Here is a 15,600-nt window from a genome sequence, read left to right on the forward strand (position 1 = left end):
TTGTAAATGTAAACTCCCCCCCCTTTTTTTTCTTATATTTAATGTATTTATTTTGTAAAAAAATTAATATTTATGAAAGTTGAAGATCCCTTTTATGGGTGAGGCTCTTTGTGGCTAGACAGCTAGAACAGTTAATAAATAATTAATTGTTAATGAAGCCTTGATTAGAGATAAATAAGACAGGTTTCTTTTTTATCAGGCTATAAGGCTGTATCACCAATGCCTCAATATACAACTTCTTACTATCATAATGTCACCCAAGTGTGTGATGGTGTGACGAGATTGTTAGTTTTTTTCTCTCTTGTAGGCCTTATTCTTCTGTCAGGATATTCAACTAGACTTAACTAGAAATAATAGTTGATGAACAACTTACATTTAGAAATGTCCATTGTAGCAGACACACGCACAATAAACCTTTATTAAGATAAATAAAACTCACTGCAACATACAATTACAATATATACAGTATGAATATTACACAAAATTTGTAGTGTAAATAATGTGTAAACCTGAGACTTCATACATGACTGTAGTGTAAATCTGAGACTTTATACATGACTGAGGTGTAAATCTGAGACTTTATACATGACTGTAGTGTAAATCTGAGACTTTATACATGACTGAGGTGTAAATCTGAGGCTTTATACATGACTGTAATGTAAATCTGAGACTTTATACATGACTGTAGTGTAAATCTGAGACTTCATACATGACTGTAGTGTAAATCTGAAACTTTATACATGACTGAGGTGTAAATCTGAGACTTTATACATGACTGAGGTGTAAATCTGAGACTTAATACATGACTATTGTTCTAAGAAAAAAACAGCCTCTCAGAAACACACACAAATCTTGATCAGATTTCAGATGCAGAAAATATTATGGGCGTGGTACATACTGAGCCTATCCAAGTAACAGCTGAAGCCTATGATGTTGCTCTGGATATGAGCTTCCCTAAAGGTAAATATTTTATTAGCTTAGGTTTAGATTTCATTTAACTGCAGACATTGTTTTGAAAAGGTTGATTACCACACCCTATGTTTTTTGATATACTAATTTAGCTTATTAAGTTAATTAGACCTAATTTCTTAAGTTGAATAATTTAAAGCAATGTACTTTTCTAGATTGGCAGGCTTCCATACTTAACAGTACCTGAAATATGTATTTGAGTCCATTATAAACTGAGTTATACAGAATCAGTTGCAGATATTCAAATACTAAATTATTGTTTTAAATCTTTTTTTGTTTGCTCTTGATGTGTGCTAGAATAGATTCTATGCATTCTCTACAGCAAGCTTGACAGTTTAAAAATATGTAGCTATAACTGTAAATAGCTCTGGCAAAATATATTTATTTTAAAAAAAGTTGTTATAGTTGTAAATAGTCCTCATAAAATGTCTAAAAATGTGTTGTTATAGCCTTAGATAACACTGCTAAATTGACTAAAATTTGTGGTTATACTTTTAGTTAACACTTTTAAAATGTCTAAATAATGTGTGGTTATAGCCTTAGATAACACTGCTAAATTGACTAAAATTTGTGGTCATACTTTTAGTTAACACTATAAAATGTCTAAATAATGTGTGATTATAGCTGTAGAATACTCTGATAAATTGTCTAAAAAGAAGACACCCGTTGAAGAGAAGCAGTCTACATACATGGGTCCTACAAGTAGCCAGGTGACATTTCTTGAGGGTGAGATTTCGTATAGGTCTTTTGACTGGAGCAAGTTCAGTGTTAATCTATTTTTGGCATCCTTTATCACATTGTCAAAAGGTTTTCTGTGGTCACGTTGCTAACTGGCATGTCACTAGATGTATTGAACTGCTGATCTGTGTAACTCTATAGGTCAGTGTGACAACAAAGATGAGTTGTCATGTTTAGAATGACATCACTGGCATATACAATCATTAGATGTATCACCATATATGAGATATGGCAACTAGCTGAATTAATATGCATCTATGGTATCACAAGACACATAGAAAACTAGCTTACATTTACTACTGTCACATCTCATAAAGTTATAAATCACTTAAATTAAACAATTTTTATTATCGCAGATACTTGTAACATTGATGTTAGCAGACACATCACATCACTAAATGTTTCACTATTTGGAAAATATGTATAGCTTTGTTGTTTTTTTTCTATTAATGAAAAGCTATTTAAAAACAAATAGTGTGCAATAAAAAGAAATTCCATTCTCCCATAGATGAGCATTATTCTAAATATTTGATTACACCATTTAGCATAGAAATTTTCCATTTTCTTTTTGGTTTTATATAGAAGTTATAGGAGTTGTGTATGGTATGTTTTAGTGAAGAGCAGATGACAATGGAGTATTTTTCATGTTGTTAATGTTTGGTTTTGTAGAAGCAAATGCTCATTGGTTAGGTTCAGTTGAAGTGTTACTATGTTGTTTTGTTTTGCTTTAAAATCTTCAGACGTCCTAGCCCTAATCTCTTGCTAGGGTCAGTGTTCATACTTGGGACATAGGGCAACATGATCTAATCGGGTACACAGTGAAACTCTTTTTTTCAAAATATAATATCTTAAATACCTTGGAGATATTGTCTCAGATGAGGAAACCAAACCTGAACTACTGGTCAGAATTGCACAGTCTACAGCAGCACTAGCAAAACTCAAAACAACCTGGACAGACAAAGGCATAGCCCTCAACACTAAAATCAGATTAAAGCCCTCCCTGGTCATGGTCACATTGTTATATGCTTACGAATCTTGGACACTGACTGCAGATCTCGAGAAGAGGATCCTAGCAATGGAACTAAGATTCTACAGAAAGCTGTCACTAACAAAGGCTGCATCATGAACAAAGAGATTAGAAACAGAATTAATACAGAAATTAGACCCCACAATGACCTGCTTAGCACTGAAAAAAAAAACAACCTCAATGGCCACATCACAAGGTCCTCAGGGCTCGCAAAGACCTTCCTTCAGAGAACAGTACCAGGAAGAAGAAGAGGAAGAAGAAGATGAAGATAGATGAAGCCATGGGAAGACAACATCAAAGAATGGACAGGTTTGTTAGTGAATGAAATTCTATCCATGGCAAAGGACAGAGAAGAATGGAGAAAGACAGTTGTCGGATGTTGTGTGGTGCCCCAACAATCCAACACACTAAGGGATAGGTGAAGGTGAATCATCTTAAATTTGGTTTATGTCTTTTTATTTTGAACACCCTTCAGTGGGAATTAACTTGAATCAAATGTTTCGTTTTGTATTCGGTAAGGAATGAAATAAATAAATAAACCTACATGAACATTTTGTACATCATTAGATGGACTGTTAATAGCAAAATGTGATTGTGCAAAGCTCACTGCAAATCTCACTCAAAAGACTACTGGAAATAATGATAGCATTATAAGAAATTAACTCTTTCTCTCCGTAATTATTTTCCTTTTCCCGATAGAATTATTCATTTTGCTCATTTGTGTTTCACTATCCTGTTATGATTAAACTTCAAAAACTTTTTTGTTTGTTATCAGAAAATATTATATTTGGTATCGAAGTATAGGCGAATGTATGCTCTTTTTAAACAACACAAATTAAAGTTTATAAATCCAAAAATCAATTTAGTTTATGGGGTCAAATCAACGTTGGCTTCATCAATTAGGAGAGAAAGTTAATAGAATGAGAAATTATATGATCAGATTCATATAGGAGGAATTGATTTTTGTAAAATATTTTTTTTGTTACTTGTTTTTCCAATATAAAACAATGAAATGTTTCAGCTGTTGTGCACTGGTCTGCTGATTGTCTCTAAAAATGATTCCTTTGTGTAAGTGCATCATCATGCCTTACAAAAGAATTTATGCTTGAATTTAGAAATAACATATTTCTTTGGCTAGCTTTACATAAGTAATGTTTAACTCTTAAAGCTTAATGAAAACAATACCTATGAAAAATTTAAACTCTCAAAGGAGTGTTTGTGGACAAAAGGAAGAAGAATGTCAAACATGTTGATATGCCTGTCATTGACTCACCCGAGCCTGTCAAAGTAAAAGGGAAAGTTATGACTTTCTCTAAAGAAGTTCTACCTACATTTAGTTTGATGGGTAGTAGAGGTCAGGCAGAGAAAAACTTGTTTCCTTACAGTTTTTGTTTATAGACATAGTTACAACTTGTGTTATATTTGGCTTTTCAAAGTTTTGTTTTATTATGGACTTAATGTATTGGTATTTAATTACATTTTGACCATTTCGTTTCTTTATTTTAATTTGATCACTTAATGTCACTTGGTTTATAATTATAAATACATTTTTGTTATGTTTTTTTTTCTTTTTACAAATCTTATAACAACTCACTCTGTATGTCTGTATGGTAAAAAGTTTGTACACATTATTTCTCACACACCCAATCTCAGATTAAGCTGAAATTTTGAACATTTATTTCTTTTACCTGACAACACAAGAATCAATAAACAAAATTATTCAATTAGTTAATTAAATTTTGATAATTAATTATTTTGTTTGGTATCTTGAACAAGAAAAAGAAATCGTACTTGACAGATGTAGTGGTATAGAGATGAATTAGTCCCATGAGGACTCAAGCTCTGAGTGAACTTTTTAAAAATGCATTTAAAAAAACGATCATGCAAACATTCATTTTTCCCTCTCCTTTCACAACTGGTCCAGACAAGTGATAGGATCAGAGTGCGTTGAGAAAGTGATAGGATCAGAGCGCGTTGAGAAAGTGATAGGATCAGAGCACGTTGAGAAAGTGATAGGATCAGAGCGTGTTGAGAAAGTGATAGGATCAGATCGCATTGAGAAAGTGATAGGATCAGAGCGCGTTGAGAAAGTGATAGGATCAGAGCACGTTGAGAAAGTGATAGGATCAGAGCGCGTTGAGAAAGTGATAGGATCAGAGCGCGTTGAGAAAGTGATAGGATCAGAGCGCGTTGAGAAAGTGATATTATCAGAGCACGTGAGAAAGTATAGGATCAGAGCACGTTGAGAAAGTGATAGGATCAGAGCGCGTTGAGAAAGTGATACGATCAGAGCACGTTGAGAAAGTGATAGGATCAGAGCGCCTTGAGAAAGGGATCAGATCAGAGCACGCTAGGAAAGTGATATTATCAGAGCACGTTGAGAAAGTATAGGATCAGAGCGCATTGAGAAAGTGATAGGATCAGAGCGCGTTGAGAAAATGATAGGATCAGAGCGCGTTGAGAAAGTGATAGGATCAGAGCGCGTTGAGAAAGTGATATTATCAGAGCACGTTGAGAAAGTATAGGATCAGAGCGCGTTGAGAAAGTGATATTATCAGAGCACGTTGAGAAAGTATAGGATCAGAGCGCGTTGAGAAAGTGATAGGATCAGAGCGCGTTGAGAAAGATAAAAACTAAAACAATTGGTAAAAATATTTCTAATTGCAATTATGTCTAGGTCAATCTTACATATAATCACATGACAGATCCAAACTAATTGATACAAGTAGACTTAATATAAGCTTTGTTTTTAATGTTTTTCTTGTTTCAGATTTGTTCTTTGAAATTTAATGGCTAATTTACTTTTAATGTTTATGGAATAAATTCTGTATTATGTGGATTAGGAAAATGCTATAACTTACTTTACCTTGAAAAAAAATGATTAATGAGTTTATTGCTATGTGAATAACTTATTTCTTTTTCTTATGTGTGAATCACCAGGTACTGATGGTGGACTTGACTTTGGTGTGGTCAAGGTCAATGAAGAAGGCAGGCAGACTTGTACACTCAAGAACAAAGGAAAATATGAGATAGCTTTTAAGTTAGTATAACATTAATGCCTTAGTCTTATATTGAAATCCTAAGTGGTTCAAATGCTCTTTTTTTTTTCAATTGCTAAAGCATGCTCAGTGCACTTTGATCCAATCTCTTTTTTGATAAATGGGTGGAGGGGGTATTTAGGAGAGAGTTTCCATGTTGCCTTTAAGCTCTCAGCAATCACAATTCAGCTCGTCAGGATTTGAACTTAGCCCCTCCACTTGATATGTATCTAAGCAGTTTATTCCACTCTGCCACACATCACATACTTCAATATAGTGGTTCAGCAAGTTTTGTATCAAGCACAATGAACACTATTCTTATCTTCCCAGAGGCGTTGTTAAAATCTATTTAGATCTAAGTGAACTCAGGGACTTGAATTTATTACCTTCAAATGGTCAGCTCAACACTTAACTTCTTGACCTCTTTTCTTTTATTACATATATATTTATTATCTTGTATTGGATGGCGGCTCTGGGAGAGGGTTGGGCGAGGTTGTAAAAGTAAAGTTCCCCTCAGACCTTGCGATCTATAATGAAGATGATGTAAAGGTCATCTGTTTCTGTGGCCCATGATTAACGAGGGTGTCATGTGGCCAGCACAACAACCAACCGCCTTTACTTTTCCCCAACTAATATCAGGTACCCATTAAAGCTGGGTGGACTTAGAGGTGCCCAGTTTGGAAGCCAAGTATTTACTGCTCAGCCACCTCGTCTCTCGGGGATGTAATAATCTTCAGTTCTGAAGGAACATTTAACAAATGTTTGGTTTTGTTTTGTTTTGTCAAGATAGTTTTTTGAAAAGGAAATAGAGATGTAGAGTTAATTAGAAATGTTTATCAATACTTATGTAACAGTAACATTATAGCAGTCTAGAAATTCAATATGAATACATGTGATGTTTTCATCCTGACAGTTTCTTGTTGGAGTCTGATGCCAAGAATGCAAACATCAAGTCTTTGTTCTCTGTGATTCCAAGCAGTGGAAAACTTAATCCACAGGATCGACCCACTCAAGTGAGATTGAGATGTTTTTTTTCATCAATAATTTCTTTTGAATGATGCAATTTTTCTTTTGATCTATAACAATTATATTTGGATTTTTTTTCTTTTTGTTCTAATTATTAAAGAATATTTTGAAATTGATTGATCTCTCTTTTTTTCCCATCTCCATGTTGCCAGGTACAAGTTATCTTTAAGACCAACAGAGAAGTAAATGTCAAAGAAATGCCAATTCTCAAGTGTCAAGTTATTGAACCTAGTCTAGGAGATCAAGGGGAAGTCATTGCTAGCATCCCAGTGAAGGTTTCTGTCAAAGCTGTCTTTAGCAAGTGAGTTCTCTTTCTTGAATTATGCAGTCAATGTCTTTTAACAGCATAGAGATAGTGTGTATTAGCAAAATGTTTTTTAATTTTTTTACAAAGCTTGATCACTCTATCTGTCTGTCTGTGCCAAATTTTGAACAATGCTACCATACCCATCCTTGGAGAAAGCTGAAACTTTGCACAATTATTTATTGTACCTAATAAAACACGAATCAATAAAAAAAAATGAACCAATTAGTCAATAAATTACTGGTAGTAAATTATTTTGTTTGACACCAACAAGGGAAATTAATCCTTCAATATTAACAGATATGGCACTATTATTCATTGTATCTAACAAAACATGAATCAATTAAAAAATTGACAAGGGGAAATTAATTCTTTAATATTAACAGATATGGCTAAATATGTGGGTTTTCATATATATATTATTTCTACCACACCCATTCTCGGATCAAGCTGAAACTTTACACAATTATTTATTGTACCTATCAAAACATGAATCAATTAAAAAATAAACCAGCATTGATAATTAATTAATTAAGTTCTATTTTGACTAAGGAAAATAAATCTTTTTGTATTGATTGATATGGTTATAAATGTACAGTTGTTTCCCTTTCTGGACTGGTCTTTGGAATTGTTAAATTCCTACCCAAGACTGATAACATTTCATTGAATGTGTTAGTTCCCAGGCTCACTACTCATTGTTTGCTTATCTGCTTCCACTTATGGAGATCTTCTATTGAAGAATGCATTGAGACCACAATAGCCTGAATACCTTGCAGTAATACAACCAAACCTTTTACCAACAAAATTCTATTGTTAGTTTTGTTATCTATCTGAGGCAACCCCATTCTAAGCCAGAATGGTAATAAACAGTGTGCTAAAATAGAAAACTATTTCATCTTTTTTGTTTGTTTTCAGATTTACAATCACACCAGTGCAAGATATCAATTTTGGTGCCATGTTGCTTAATAGTAGAAAAACCAGATTTTTTGTGATAGAAAATAAAGGAGAATTTGACTTTAAGTACACCATCACTAAAAAAGAAAAAGATCCTAATGTGCATAACAAGAGCATAAGCAGGCCGTAAGTTGATTTCTCTTTAGAATTAAATGCCTTTTAGTTGAGACATTAAGAGTTAAAACTTAGTTTTCAGTTGGTTATTTGTATACAATATTTGCTACAATAATATTTGTTTATTACTTCATGTCATTCTATTTGCTTTTTATTATTTTGGTATAAATTATTTGATATTACACAAGGTTCTCACCAAAAATATATATGCTATGACTGGGTATACATTAGCAATTTATTGGTAATTTTTTTTATTTTGGACACAAATGTTATGAACTTATTAAATAGTTGTGCCAAATAGCTAACAATAAAACTCTCAGGGTCTTCTGAAAATTGCGCTTGCTCCTAGAATTTAGGTTGATGTTTGTCACATAAATGAACGAATTTAATATTACAAGTTTCCATGAAATATTTAGATCTGGAACAAACTCCCTGACTATCATTACTTACAACGGGGATTTAATCTGAAGAACAAATAACATTGAAGTTACAAATTTTCTATATATTTTGTTTTGTTTGTTTTACATGTTTCAAATGTTTCTTCTGGCCTGCTTCAACACATCTTTCTATTCAGCCATCCCAGTCACATTACAGCTCATGGAGTGCCCTGGCCTGCTTCAACACACCTTTCCATTCAGCCATCCCAGTCACATTACAGCTCATGGAGGGTCCTGGCCTGCTTTAACACACCTTTCCATCCATCTATCTCAGTCACATTACAGCTCATGGAGTGCCCTGGCCTGCTTCAACACACCTTTCCATTCAGCCATCCCAGTCACATTACAGCTCATGGAGTGTCCTGGCCTGCTTTAACACATCTTTCCATCCATCTATCTCAGTCACATTACAGCTCATGGAGTGCCCTGGCCTGCTTTAACACACCTTTCCATTCAGCCATCCCAGTCACATTACAGCTCATGGAGTGCCCTGGCCTGCTTCAACACACCTTTCCATCCATCTATCCCAGTCACATTACAGCTCATGGAGTGCCCTGGCCTGCTTCAACACACCTTTCCATCCATCTATCCCAGTCACATTATAGCTCATGGAGTGCCCTGGCCTGCTTCAACACACCTTTCCATCCATCTATCTCAGTCACATTACAGCTCATGGAGGGTCCTGGCCTGCTTTAACACACCTTTCCATCCATCTATCCCAGTCACATTACAGCTCATGGAGTGCCCTGGCCTGCTTTAACACACCTTTCCATCCATCTATCTCAGTCACATTACAGCTCATGGAGTGCCCTGGCCTGCTTCAACACACCTTTCCATCCATCTATCCCAGTCACATTACAGCTCATGGAGTGCCCTGGCCTGCTTCAACACACCTTTCCATTCAGCCATCCCAGTCACATTACAGCTCATGGAGTGCCCTGGCCTGCTTTAACACACCTTTCCATCCATCTATCCCAGTCACATTACAGCTCATGGAGTGCCCTGGCCTGCTTTAACACACCTTTCCATCCATCTATCCCAGTCACATTACAGCTCATGGAGTGCCCTGGCCTGCTTCAACACACCTTTCCATTCAGCCATCCTAGTCACATTAAAGCTCATGGAGTGCCCTGGCCTGCTTTAACACACCTTTCCATCCATCTATCTCAGTCACATTACAGCTCATGGAGTGCCCTGGCCTGCTTCAACACACCTTTCCATTCAGCCATCCCAGTCACATTACAGCTCATGGAGTGCCCTGGCCTGCTTCAACACACCTTTCCATTCAGCCATCCCAGTCACATTACAGCTCATGGAGGGTCCTGGCCTGCTTCAACACACCTTTCCATCAATCTATCTCAGTCACATTACAGCTCATGGAGTGCCCTGGCCTGCTTCAACACACCTTTCCATCCATCTATCCCAGTCACATTATAGCTCATGGAGTGCCCTGGCCTGCTTCAACACACCTTTCCATCCATCTATCTCAGTCACATTACAGCTCATGGAGGGTCCTGGCCTGCTTTAACACACCTTTCCATCCATCTGTCCCAGTCACATTACAGCTCATGGAGTGCCCTGGCCTGCTTTAACACACCTTTCCATTCAGCCATCCCAGTCACATTACAGCTCATGGAGTGCCCTGGCCTGCTTTAACACACCTTTCCATCCATCTATCCCAGTCACATTACAGCTCATGGAGTGCCCTGGCCTGCTTTAACACACCTTTCCATTCAGCCATCCCAGTCACATTACAGCTCATGGAGTGCCCTGGCCTGCTTTAACACACCTTTCCATCCATCTATCCCAGTCACATTACAGCCCATGGAGTGCCCTGGCCTGCTTCAACACACCTTTCCATCCATCTATCCCAGTCACATTATAGCTCATGGAGTGCCCTGGCCTGCTTCAACACACCTTTCCATTAAGCCATCCCAGTCACATTACAGCTCATGGAGTGCCCTGGCCTGCTTTAACACACCTTTCCATCCATCTATCCCAGTCACATTACAGCTCATGGAGTGCCCTGGCCTGCTTTAACACACCTTTCCATCCATCTATCTCAGTCACATTACAGCTCATGGAGTGCCCTGGCCTGCTTCAACACACCTTTCCATCCATCTATCCCAGTCACATTACAGCTCATGGAGTGCCCTGGCCTGCTTCAACACACCTTTCCATTCAGCCATCCCAGTCACATTACAGCTCATGGAGTGCCCTGGCCTGCTTTAACACACCTTTCCATCCATCTATCCCAGTCACATTACAGCTCATGGAGTGCCCTGGCCTGCTTTAACACACCTTTCCATCCATCTATCCCAGTCACATTACAGCTCATGGAGTGCCCTGGCCTGCTTCAACACACCTTTCCATTCAGCCATCCCAGTCACATTAAAGCTCATGGAGTGCCCTGGCCTGCTTTAACACACCTTTCCATCCATCTATCTCAGTCACATTACAGCTCATGGAGTGCCCTGGCCTGCTTCAACACACCTTTCCATTCAGCCATCCCAGTCACATTACAGCTCATGGAGTGCCCTGGCCTGCTTCAACACACCTTTCCATTCAGCCATCCCAGTCACATTACAGCTCATGGAGGGTCCTGGCCTGCTTCAACACACCTTTCCATCAATCTATCTCAGTCACATTACAGCTCATGGAGTGCCCTGGCCTGCTTTAACACACCTTTCCAATCAGCCATCCCAGTCACATTACAGCTCATGGAGTGCCCTGGCCTGCTTTAACACACCTTTCCATTCAGCCATCCCAGTCACATTACAGCTCATGGAGTGCCCTGGCCTGCTTTAACACACCTTTCCATCCATCTATCTCAGTCACATTACAGCTCATGGAGTGCCCTGGCCTGCTTTAACACACCTTTCCATCCATCTATCTCAGTCACATTACAGCTCATGGAGTGCCCTGGCCTGCTTTAACACACCTTTCCATTCAGATCTATCCTGTGCTTTTCTTCTCCATGCCCAAACTCTAAGCAGTTGTAAATCTGCCTTTACATCATCAAGCCATTCATGATTTGCCTTTGGGGCACCTGCCTTTTGGTTTTTGCCAGTATACTATTCTTCTTCTGTTCTATGACATTCTTATGAAGTGATCTGCCCAATGTAATCGGTTCCTTTTTATTTCTGTCACTATGGAGAGGTCTTCATATACATTTTTTTATCACATATATTTTTTATATTATATTGGATGGGATTCTGGACCCGTGGTATGCACTCTGGACTGTCACCTCAATGGTCCTGGGTTCAAACTTGGAAGATAGTCTTATGTAATCCTTTTAGAAAAAAAACTTGTAATATCGACTCAGATTTTTCATTCTTCATTATGTAAACAAGGTTTCTAGAAAAGTAAATTTTGTTTTATTTACATTATTTTTTCAAAGGACTGTAAAAGGGGATAAAAGTACGAAGTTGAGAGATGACAACTCCACACCTTCTTTCAAACAGAAAAAAATGGATTCAATAAGGTAAATTTAATTGAGACGTAACATACAACTAATTGTTTTGTTGTTTTTTTAATTGCTTCTCAACCTTTTCTTGTAATCTAGAATGGGAAATTGTAACTAGCTTTTTTTTTAGATGGCCCTTTGAAGTAAGAGACAGTGTGCTGTATCTCTTTATCTGATAGTTATTCCGCTTGATCTGAATATATTAAAAACCATCAAATATCAGACTGTTTTAGTATCGACTTTATAAAGCTTATATCTTGTTATTTTAAAATAGTGAATAAATGATCTATCATTGAACTTGATTAGCTTCATTGCCTTTATCTATTTGGGGGTTTTATTGGGAAGATTTTAGTCCTCAAACTTATTTTCTGCTTTATAGTTTCCCTTGTTAAGTCCTTTTATTGCTACTGAATTTTATGTAAAATGTTTTAATGTTCATTTTAGAGAAAAAAGTTTTTTTTATTGTTTTTATTTTTTAAAAAATTATACAATAATTATTTTATTTTTACTTTTTTTATTATTTTATTGTTTCCTTTTTAAATACAAGGCTTATAGAAACCATAACTGTATTGATGTGATGATTTAAAGGATTATCTTATTTAGTATGCCTAGTTCTTTGTATATGTCACTCCAGAGAATTGAACACTTTCTAATGGAATTCTTTTATATCGTAGAATGGATCCTAGCCAATCAAAATTAACCTTAGGAATGTTCACCATCTTCCCTGCATTTGGTATAATTCTACCCAATGGCAGTCAGTCTATCACTGTAGAATGTGTTGGTGAAACTCCTGGCAAAGAAGTACAGGTTGGTTTTATGTTATTATCTTCTATCTTTTTTTTATTTAAGTAAGGGTTGTAGTTTCCTAATGTTAACACACAGCTTAAATAAAGATATAAATAAAAATTAAAGGCGTGCCTTTCAGATCTTGAAATCCATGGCGGCAGATGATGTAAAGCTCATCTGTTTCTATGGGTGATGGTTAACGAGGGTTTCATGTGGACATTACAACAACCAACCACCTTTAATTGCCCAAAGTATGTTAGGTAGTCTCAGGGATGTTCTAAAAATCCCAAAATTCAAAACATCAGTATTACAAACAAACATTTTACAAACAACTATACAGTTAAATGAGACAGTGAAGAAAAGAGTTAATTTAAGTGAAAGAAAGAGTTAATTTAAGTGAAAGAAAGAGTTAATTTAAGTGAAGAAAAGAGTTAATTTAAGTGAAAGAAAGAGTTAATTTAAGTGAAGGAAAGAGTTAATTTAAGTGAAAGAATGAGTTAATTTAAGTGAAGGAAAGAATTAATTTAGGTGAAGTAAAGAGTTAATTTAAGTGAAGGAAAGAGTTAATTTAAGTGAAGGAAAGAGTTAATTTAAGTGAAGAAAGAGTTAATTTAAGTGAAGGAAAGAATTAATTTAGGTGAAGTACAGAGTTAATTTAAGTAAAGGACAGAATTTATTTAAGTGATGGAAAGAGTTAATCTAAGTGAAGTAAAGAGTTAATTTAAGTGAAGTAAAGAGTTAATTTAAGTGAAGGAAAGAGTTAATTTAAGTGAAAGAATGAGTTAATTTAAGTGAAGGAAAGAATTAATTTAGGTGAAGTAAAGAGTTAATTTAAGTGAAGGAAAGAGTAAATTTAAGTGAAGGAAAGAGTTAATTTAAGTGAAGAAAGAGTTAATTTAAGTGAAGGAAAGAATTAATTTAGGTGAAGTACAGAGTTAATTTAAGTAAAGGACAGAATTTATTTAAGTGATGGAAAGAGTTAATCTAAGTGAAGTAAAGAGTTAATTTAAGTGAAGGAAAGAGTTAATTTAAGTGAAGGAAAGAGTTAATTTAAGTGAAGTAAAGAGTTAATTTAAGTGAAGTAAAGAGTTAATTTAAGTGAAGTAAAGAGTTAATTTAAGTGAAGGAAAGAGTTAATTCAAGTGAAGGAAAGAGTTAATTCAAGTGAAGTAAAGAGTTAATTTAGTAAAGGGAAGAGTACATTTTTAAAATTATCTTTCCTTAAAAATGTACTTGTTTTTATACTGTATGAATTTAGGAACAAACTCTGTACACATGAACTTATTATGCCCATAATTTATATTAAACATTCTTTAATCATGATCATCTCAAAGTTAAATAAAATGAATACTTATTAGAAACAACTTAACACATTTATATTTGCTTTCAGATATATAAAAGTTTTTAAAATATATTTTACAATTTTTTTTATTATTACCTTTTGATTAACTCTTTCTCTCCTAACTGATGATACCAACGTTGATTTCACCAGAATGTGGTAAATAATTATGGAGAGAAAGAGTTAATTACTATTTTTTAAAATTACAAAAATTAGTCAATAAAGAATGAAGCACCCATCTATCATAGCCATTATTTCTTCAGGCATTTTCAATAGAAGGGTTGCTACCTAATTTTTTGTTTTACTGACAGAGCTAAAAATGATAATTTAAAAGTGTTGCTGTTTTCTCCTTCAAATTGAAGCAATTGTCAGATACACCTCAGTAATACTTGTCCATCTTTTTTAAGATCACCTCCACATATGTACCTTAGTTATTTCGCTTTGCTTTTTACCTTTGTCTTGTCCATATGAACAATAAGAATTCATCTTGAGCATGATTTTAGCATAATGACTTTGCAAGTCTGTCCTTATTTTTCTCAAAATAATTTTTTTTTTCTCTAGGAAATCAATCTAGAAATTTCTGACCGTGATCCTAATTACAACAAAGGTGGAATACCCTACAAGCTTGTGGCCGAAACATGCATCCCTGGGATCAATGTTGATGATCTAGGAAGCATTTTTGAAGAGCATAGAATTTGTAAAAATCTGACCATCTGGCAACATTTGAATTGTGGGAATCAAGAAGCTGGTGGAGTGTATGGAGAAGAAGAGAAGAAATTTATTTTCAACAATGTGATTGTTGGGAGGACTGCTAAAGCTCGTTTTAAGATTTCCAACAACAACAAGGTAAATTGTCTAACTTTGGTTTGCATAATGTTTTAGAATTTAGCTTCAAGTTTTTTTCAAATTGATCTAACAATATATATGATTGAATGTTTTTTTCTCATTGATTGTATTGATGGCCCATGGTGCATTGCAGCTGGTGGAAAGACATGAAATGAATATATGTCAGTGGTGGGAGACAATATATTACAAATATCTTATCTTATATAATACAGACGTTACTTCAAAAAAGAAGATGATTACATCCTACACGTCATGCATTTAGTCATGCATATTAACCAATGACTTACAATATAGCATACCTCATTACAGTTTCAATCTCTTGACTATAAAATTTTACTGCTAATACTTGATGGTTGCCTGGCATGCATTCAGGACTGTTTTCTTGATAGTCTCAGGTTTGAACCCTGCCTTCAGTTCTGAAGGAACATCCGAAACAGGTAAAACAAAACAAAAACATCTAATAAGATCATGCTATTTTGTAAAACAAAAAAATGAAAATCCTTGTCATTAGTGCTTGACCAAGTCAACATCTCAACACCTCTATCTGACAGGGTTA

At 35.4% G+C, this 15,600-nt stretch overlaps 1 protein-coding gene across 17 annotated transcripts in view; it reads left to right on the forward strand.

Moving 5' to 3' along the window:
• Positions 1 to 15,600, forward strand: part of LOC106059989 (hydrocephalus-inducing protein homolog) — a 113,915-nt gene that overhangs the window by 69,086 nt on the left and 29,229 nt on the right. For 14 of the 17 annotated variants that reach the window (XM_056036850.1, XM_056036857.1, XM_056036853.1 and 11 more), the window contains 9 exons: positions 861 to 960; positions 3,945 to 4,088; positions 5,675 to 5,774; positions 6,686 to 6,785; positions 6,951 to 7,099; positions 8,018 to 8,182; positions 12,008 to 12,091; positions 12,748 to 12,880; positions 14,760 to 15,044. In XM_056036850.1, coding sequence (XP_055892825.1) covers positions 861 to 960; positions 3,945 to 4,088; positions 5,675 to 5,774; positions 6,686 to 6,785; positions 6,951 to 7,099; positions 8,018 to 8,182; positions 12,008 to 12,091; positions 12,748 to 12,880; positions 14,760 to 15,044 — 1,260 coding nt within the window. The remainder of the gene's footprint in view (positions 1 to 860; positions 961 to 3,944; positions 4,089 to 5,674; positions 5,775 to 6,685; positions 6,786 to 6,950; positions 7,100 to 8,017; positions 8,183 to 12,007; positions 12,092 to 12,747; positions 12,881 to 14,759; positions 15,045 to 15,600) is intronic. The other 3 variants (XM_056036860.1, XM_056036865.1, XM_056036866.1) reach the window with 1 other exon arrangement.

This window comes from Biomphalaria glabrata, chromosome 7 (assembly GCF_947242115.1).
Source record: "Biomphalaria glabrata chromosome 7, xgBioGlab47.1, whole genome shotgun sequence".
Lineage (NCBI taxonomy): Eukaryota > Metazoa > Mollusca > Gastropoda > Planorbidae > Biomphalaria > Biomphalaria glabrata.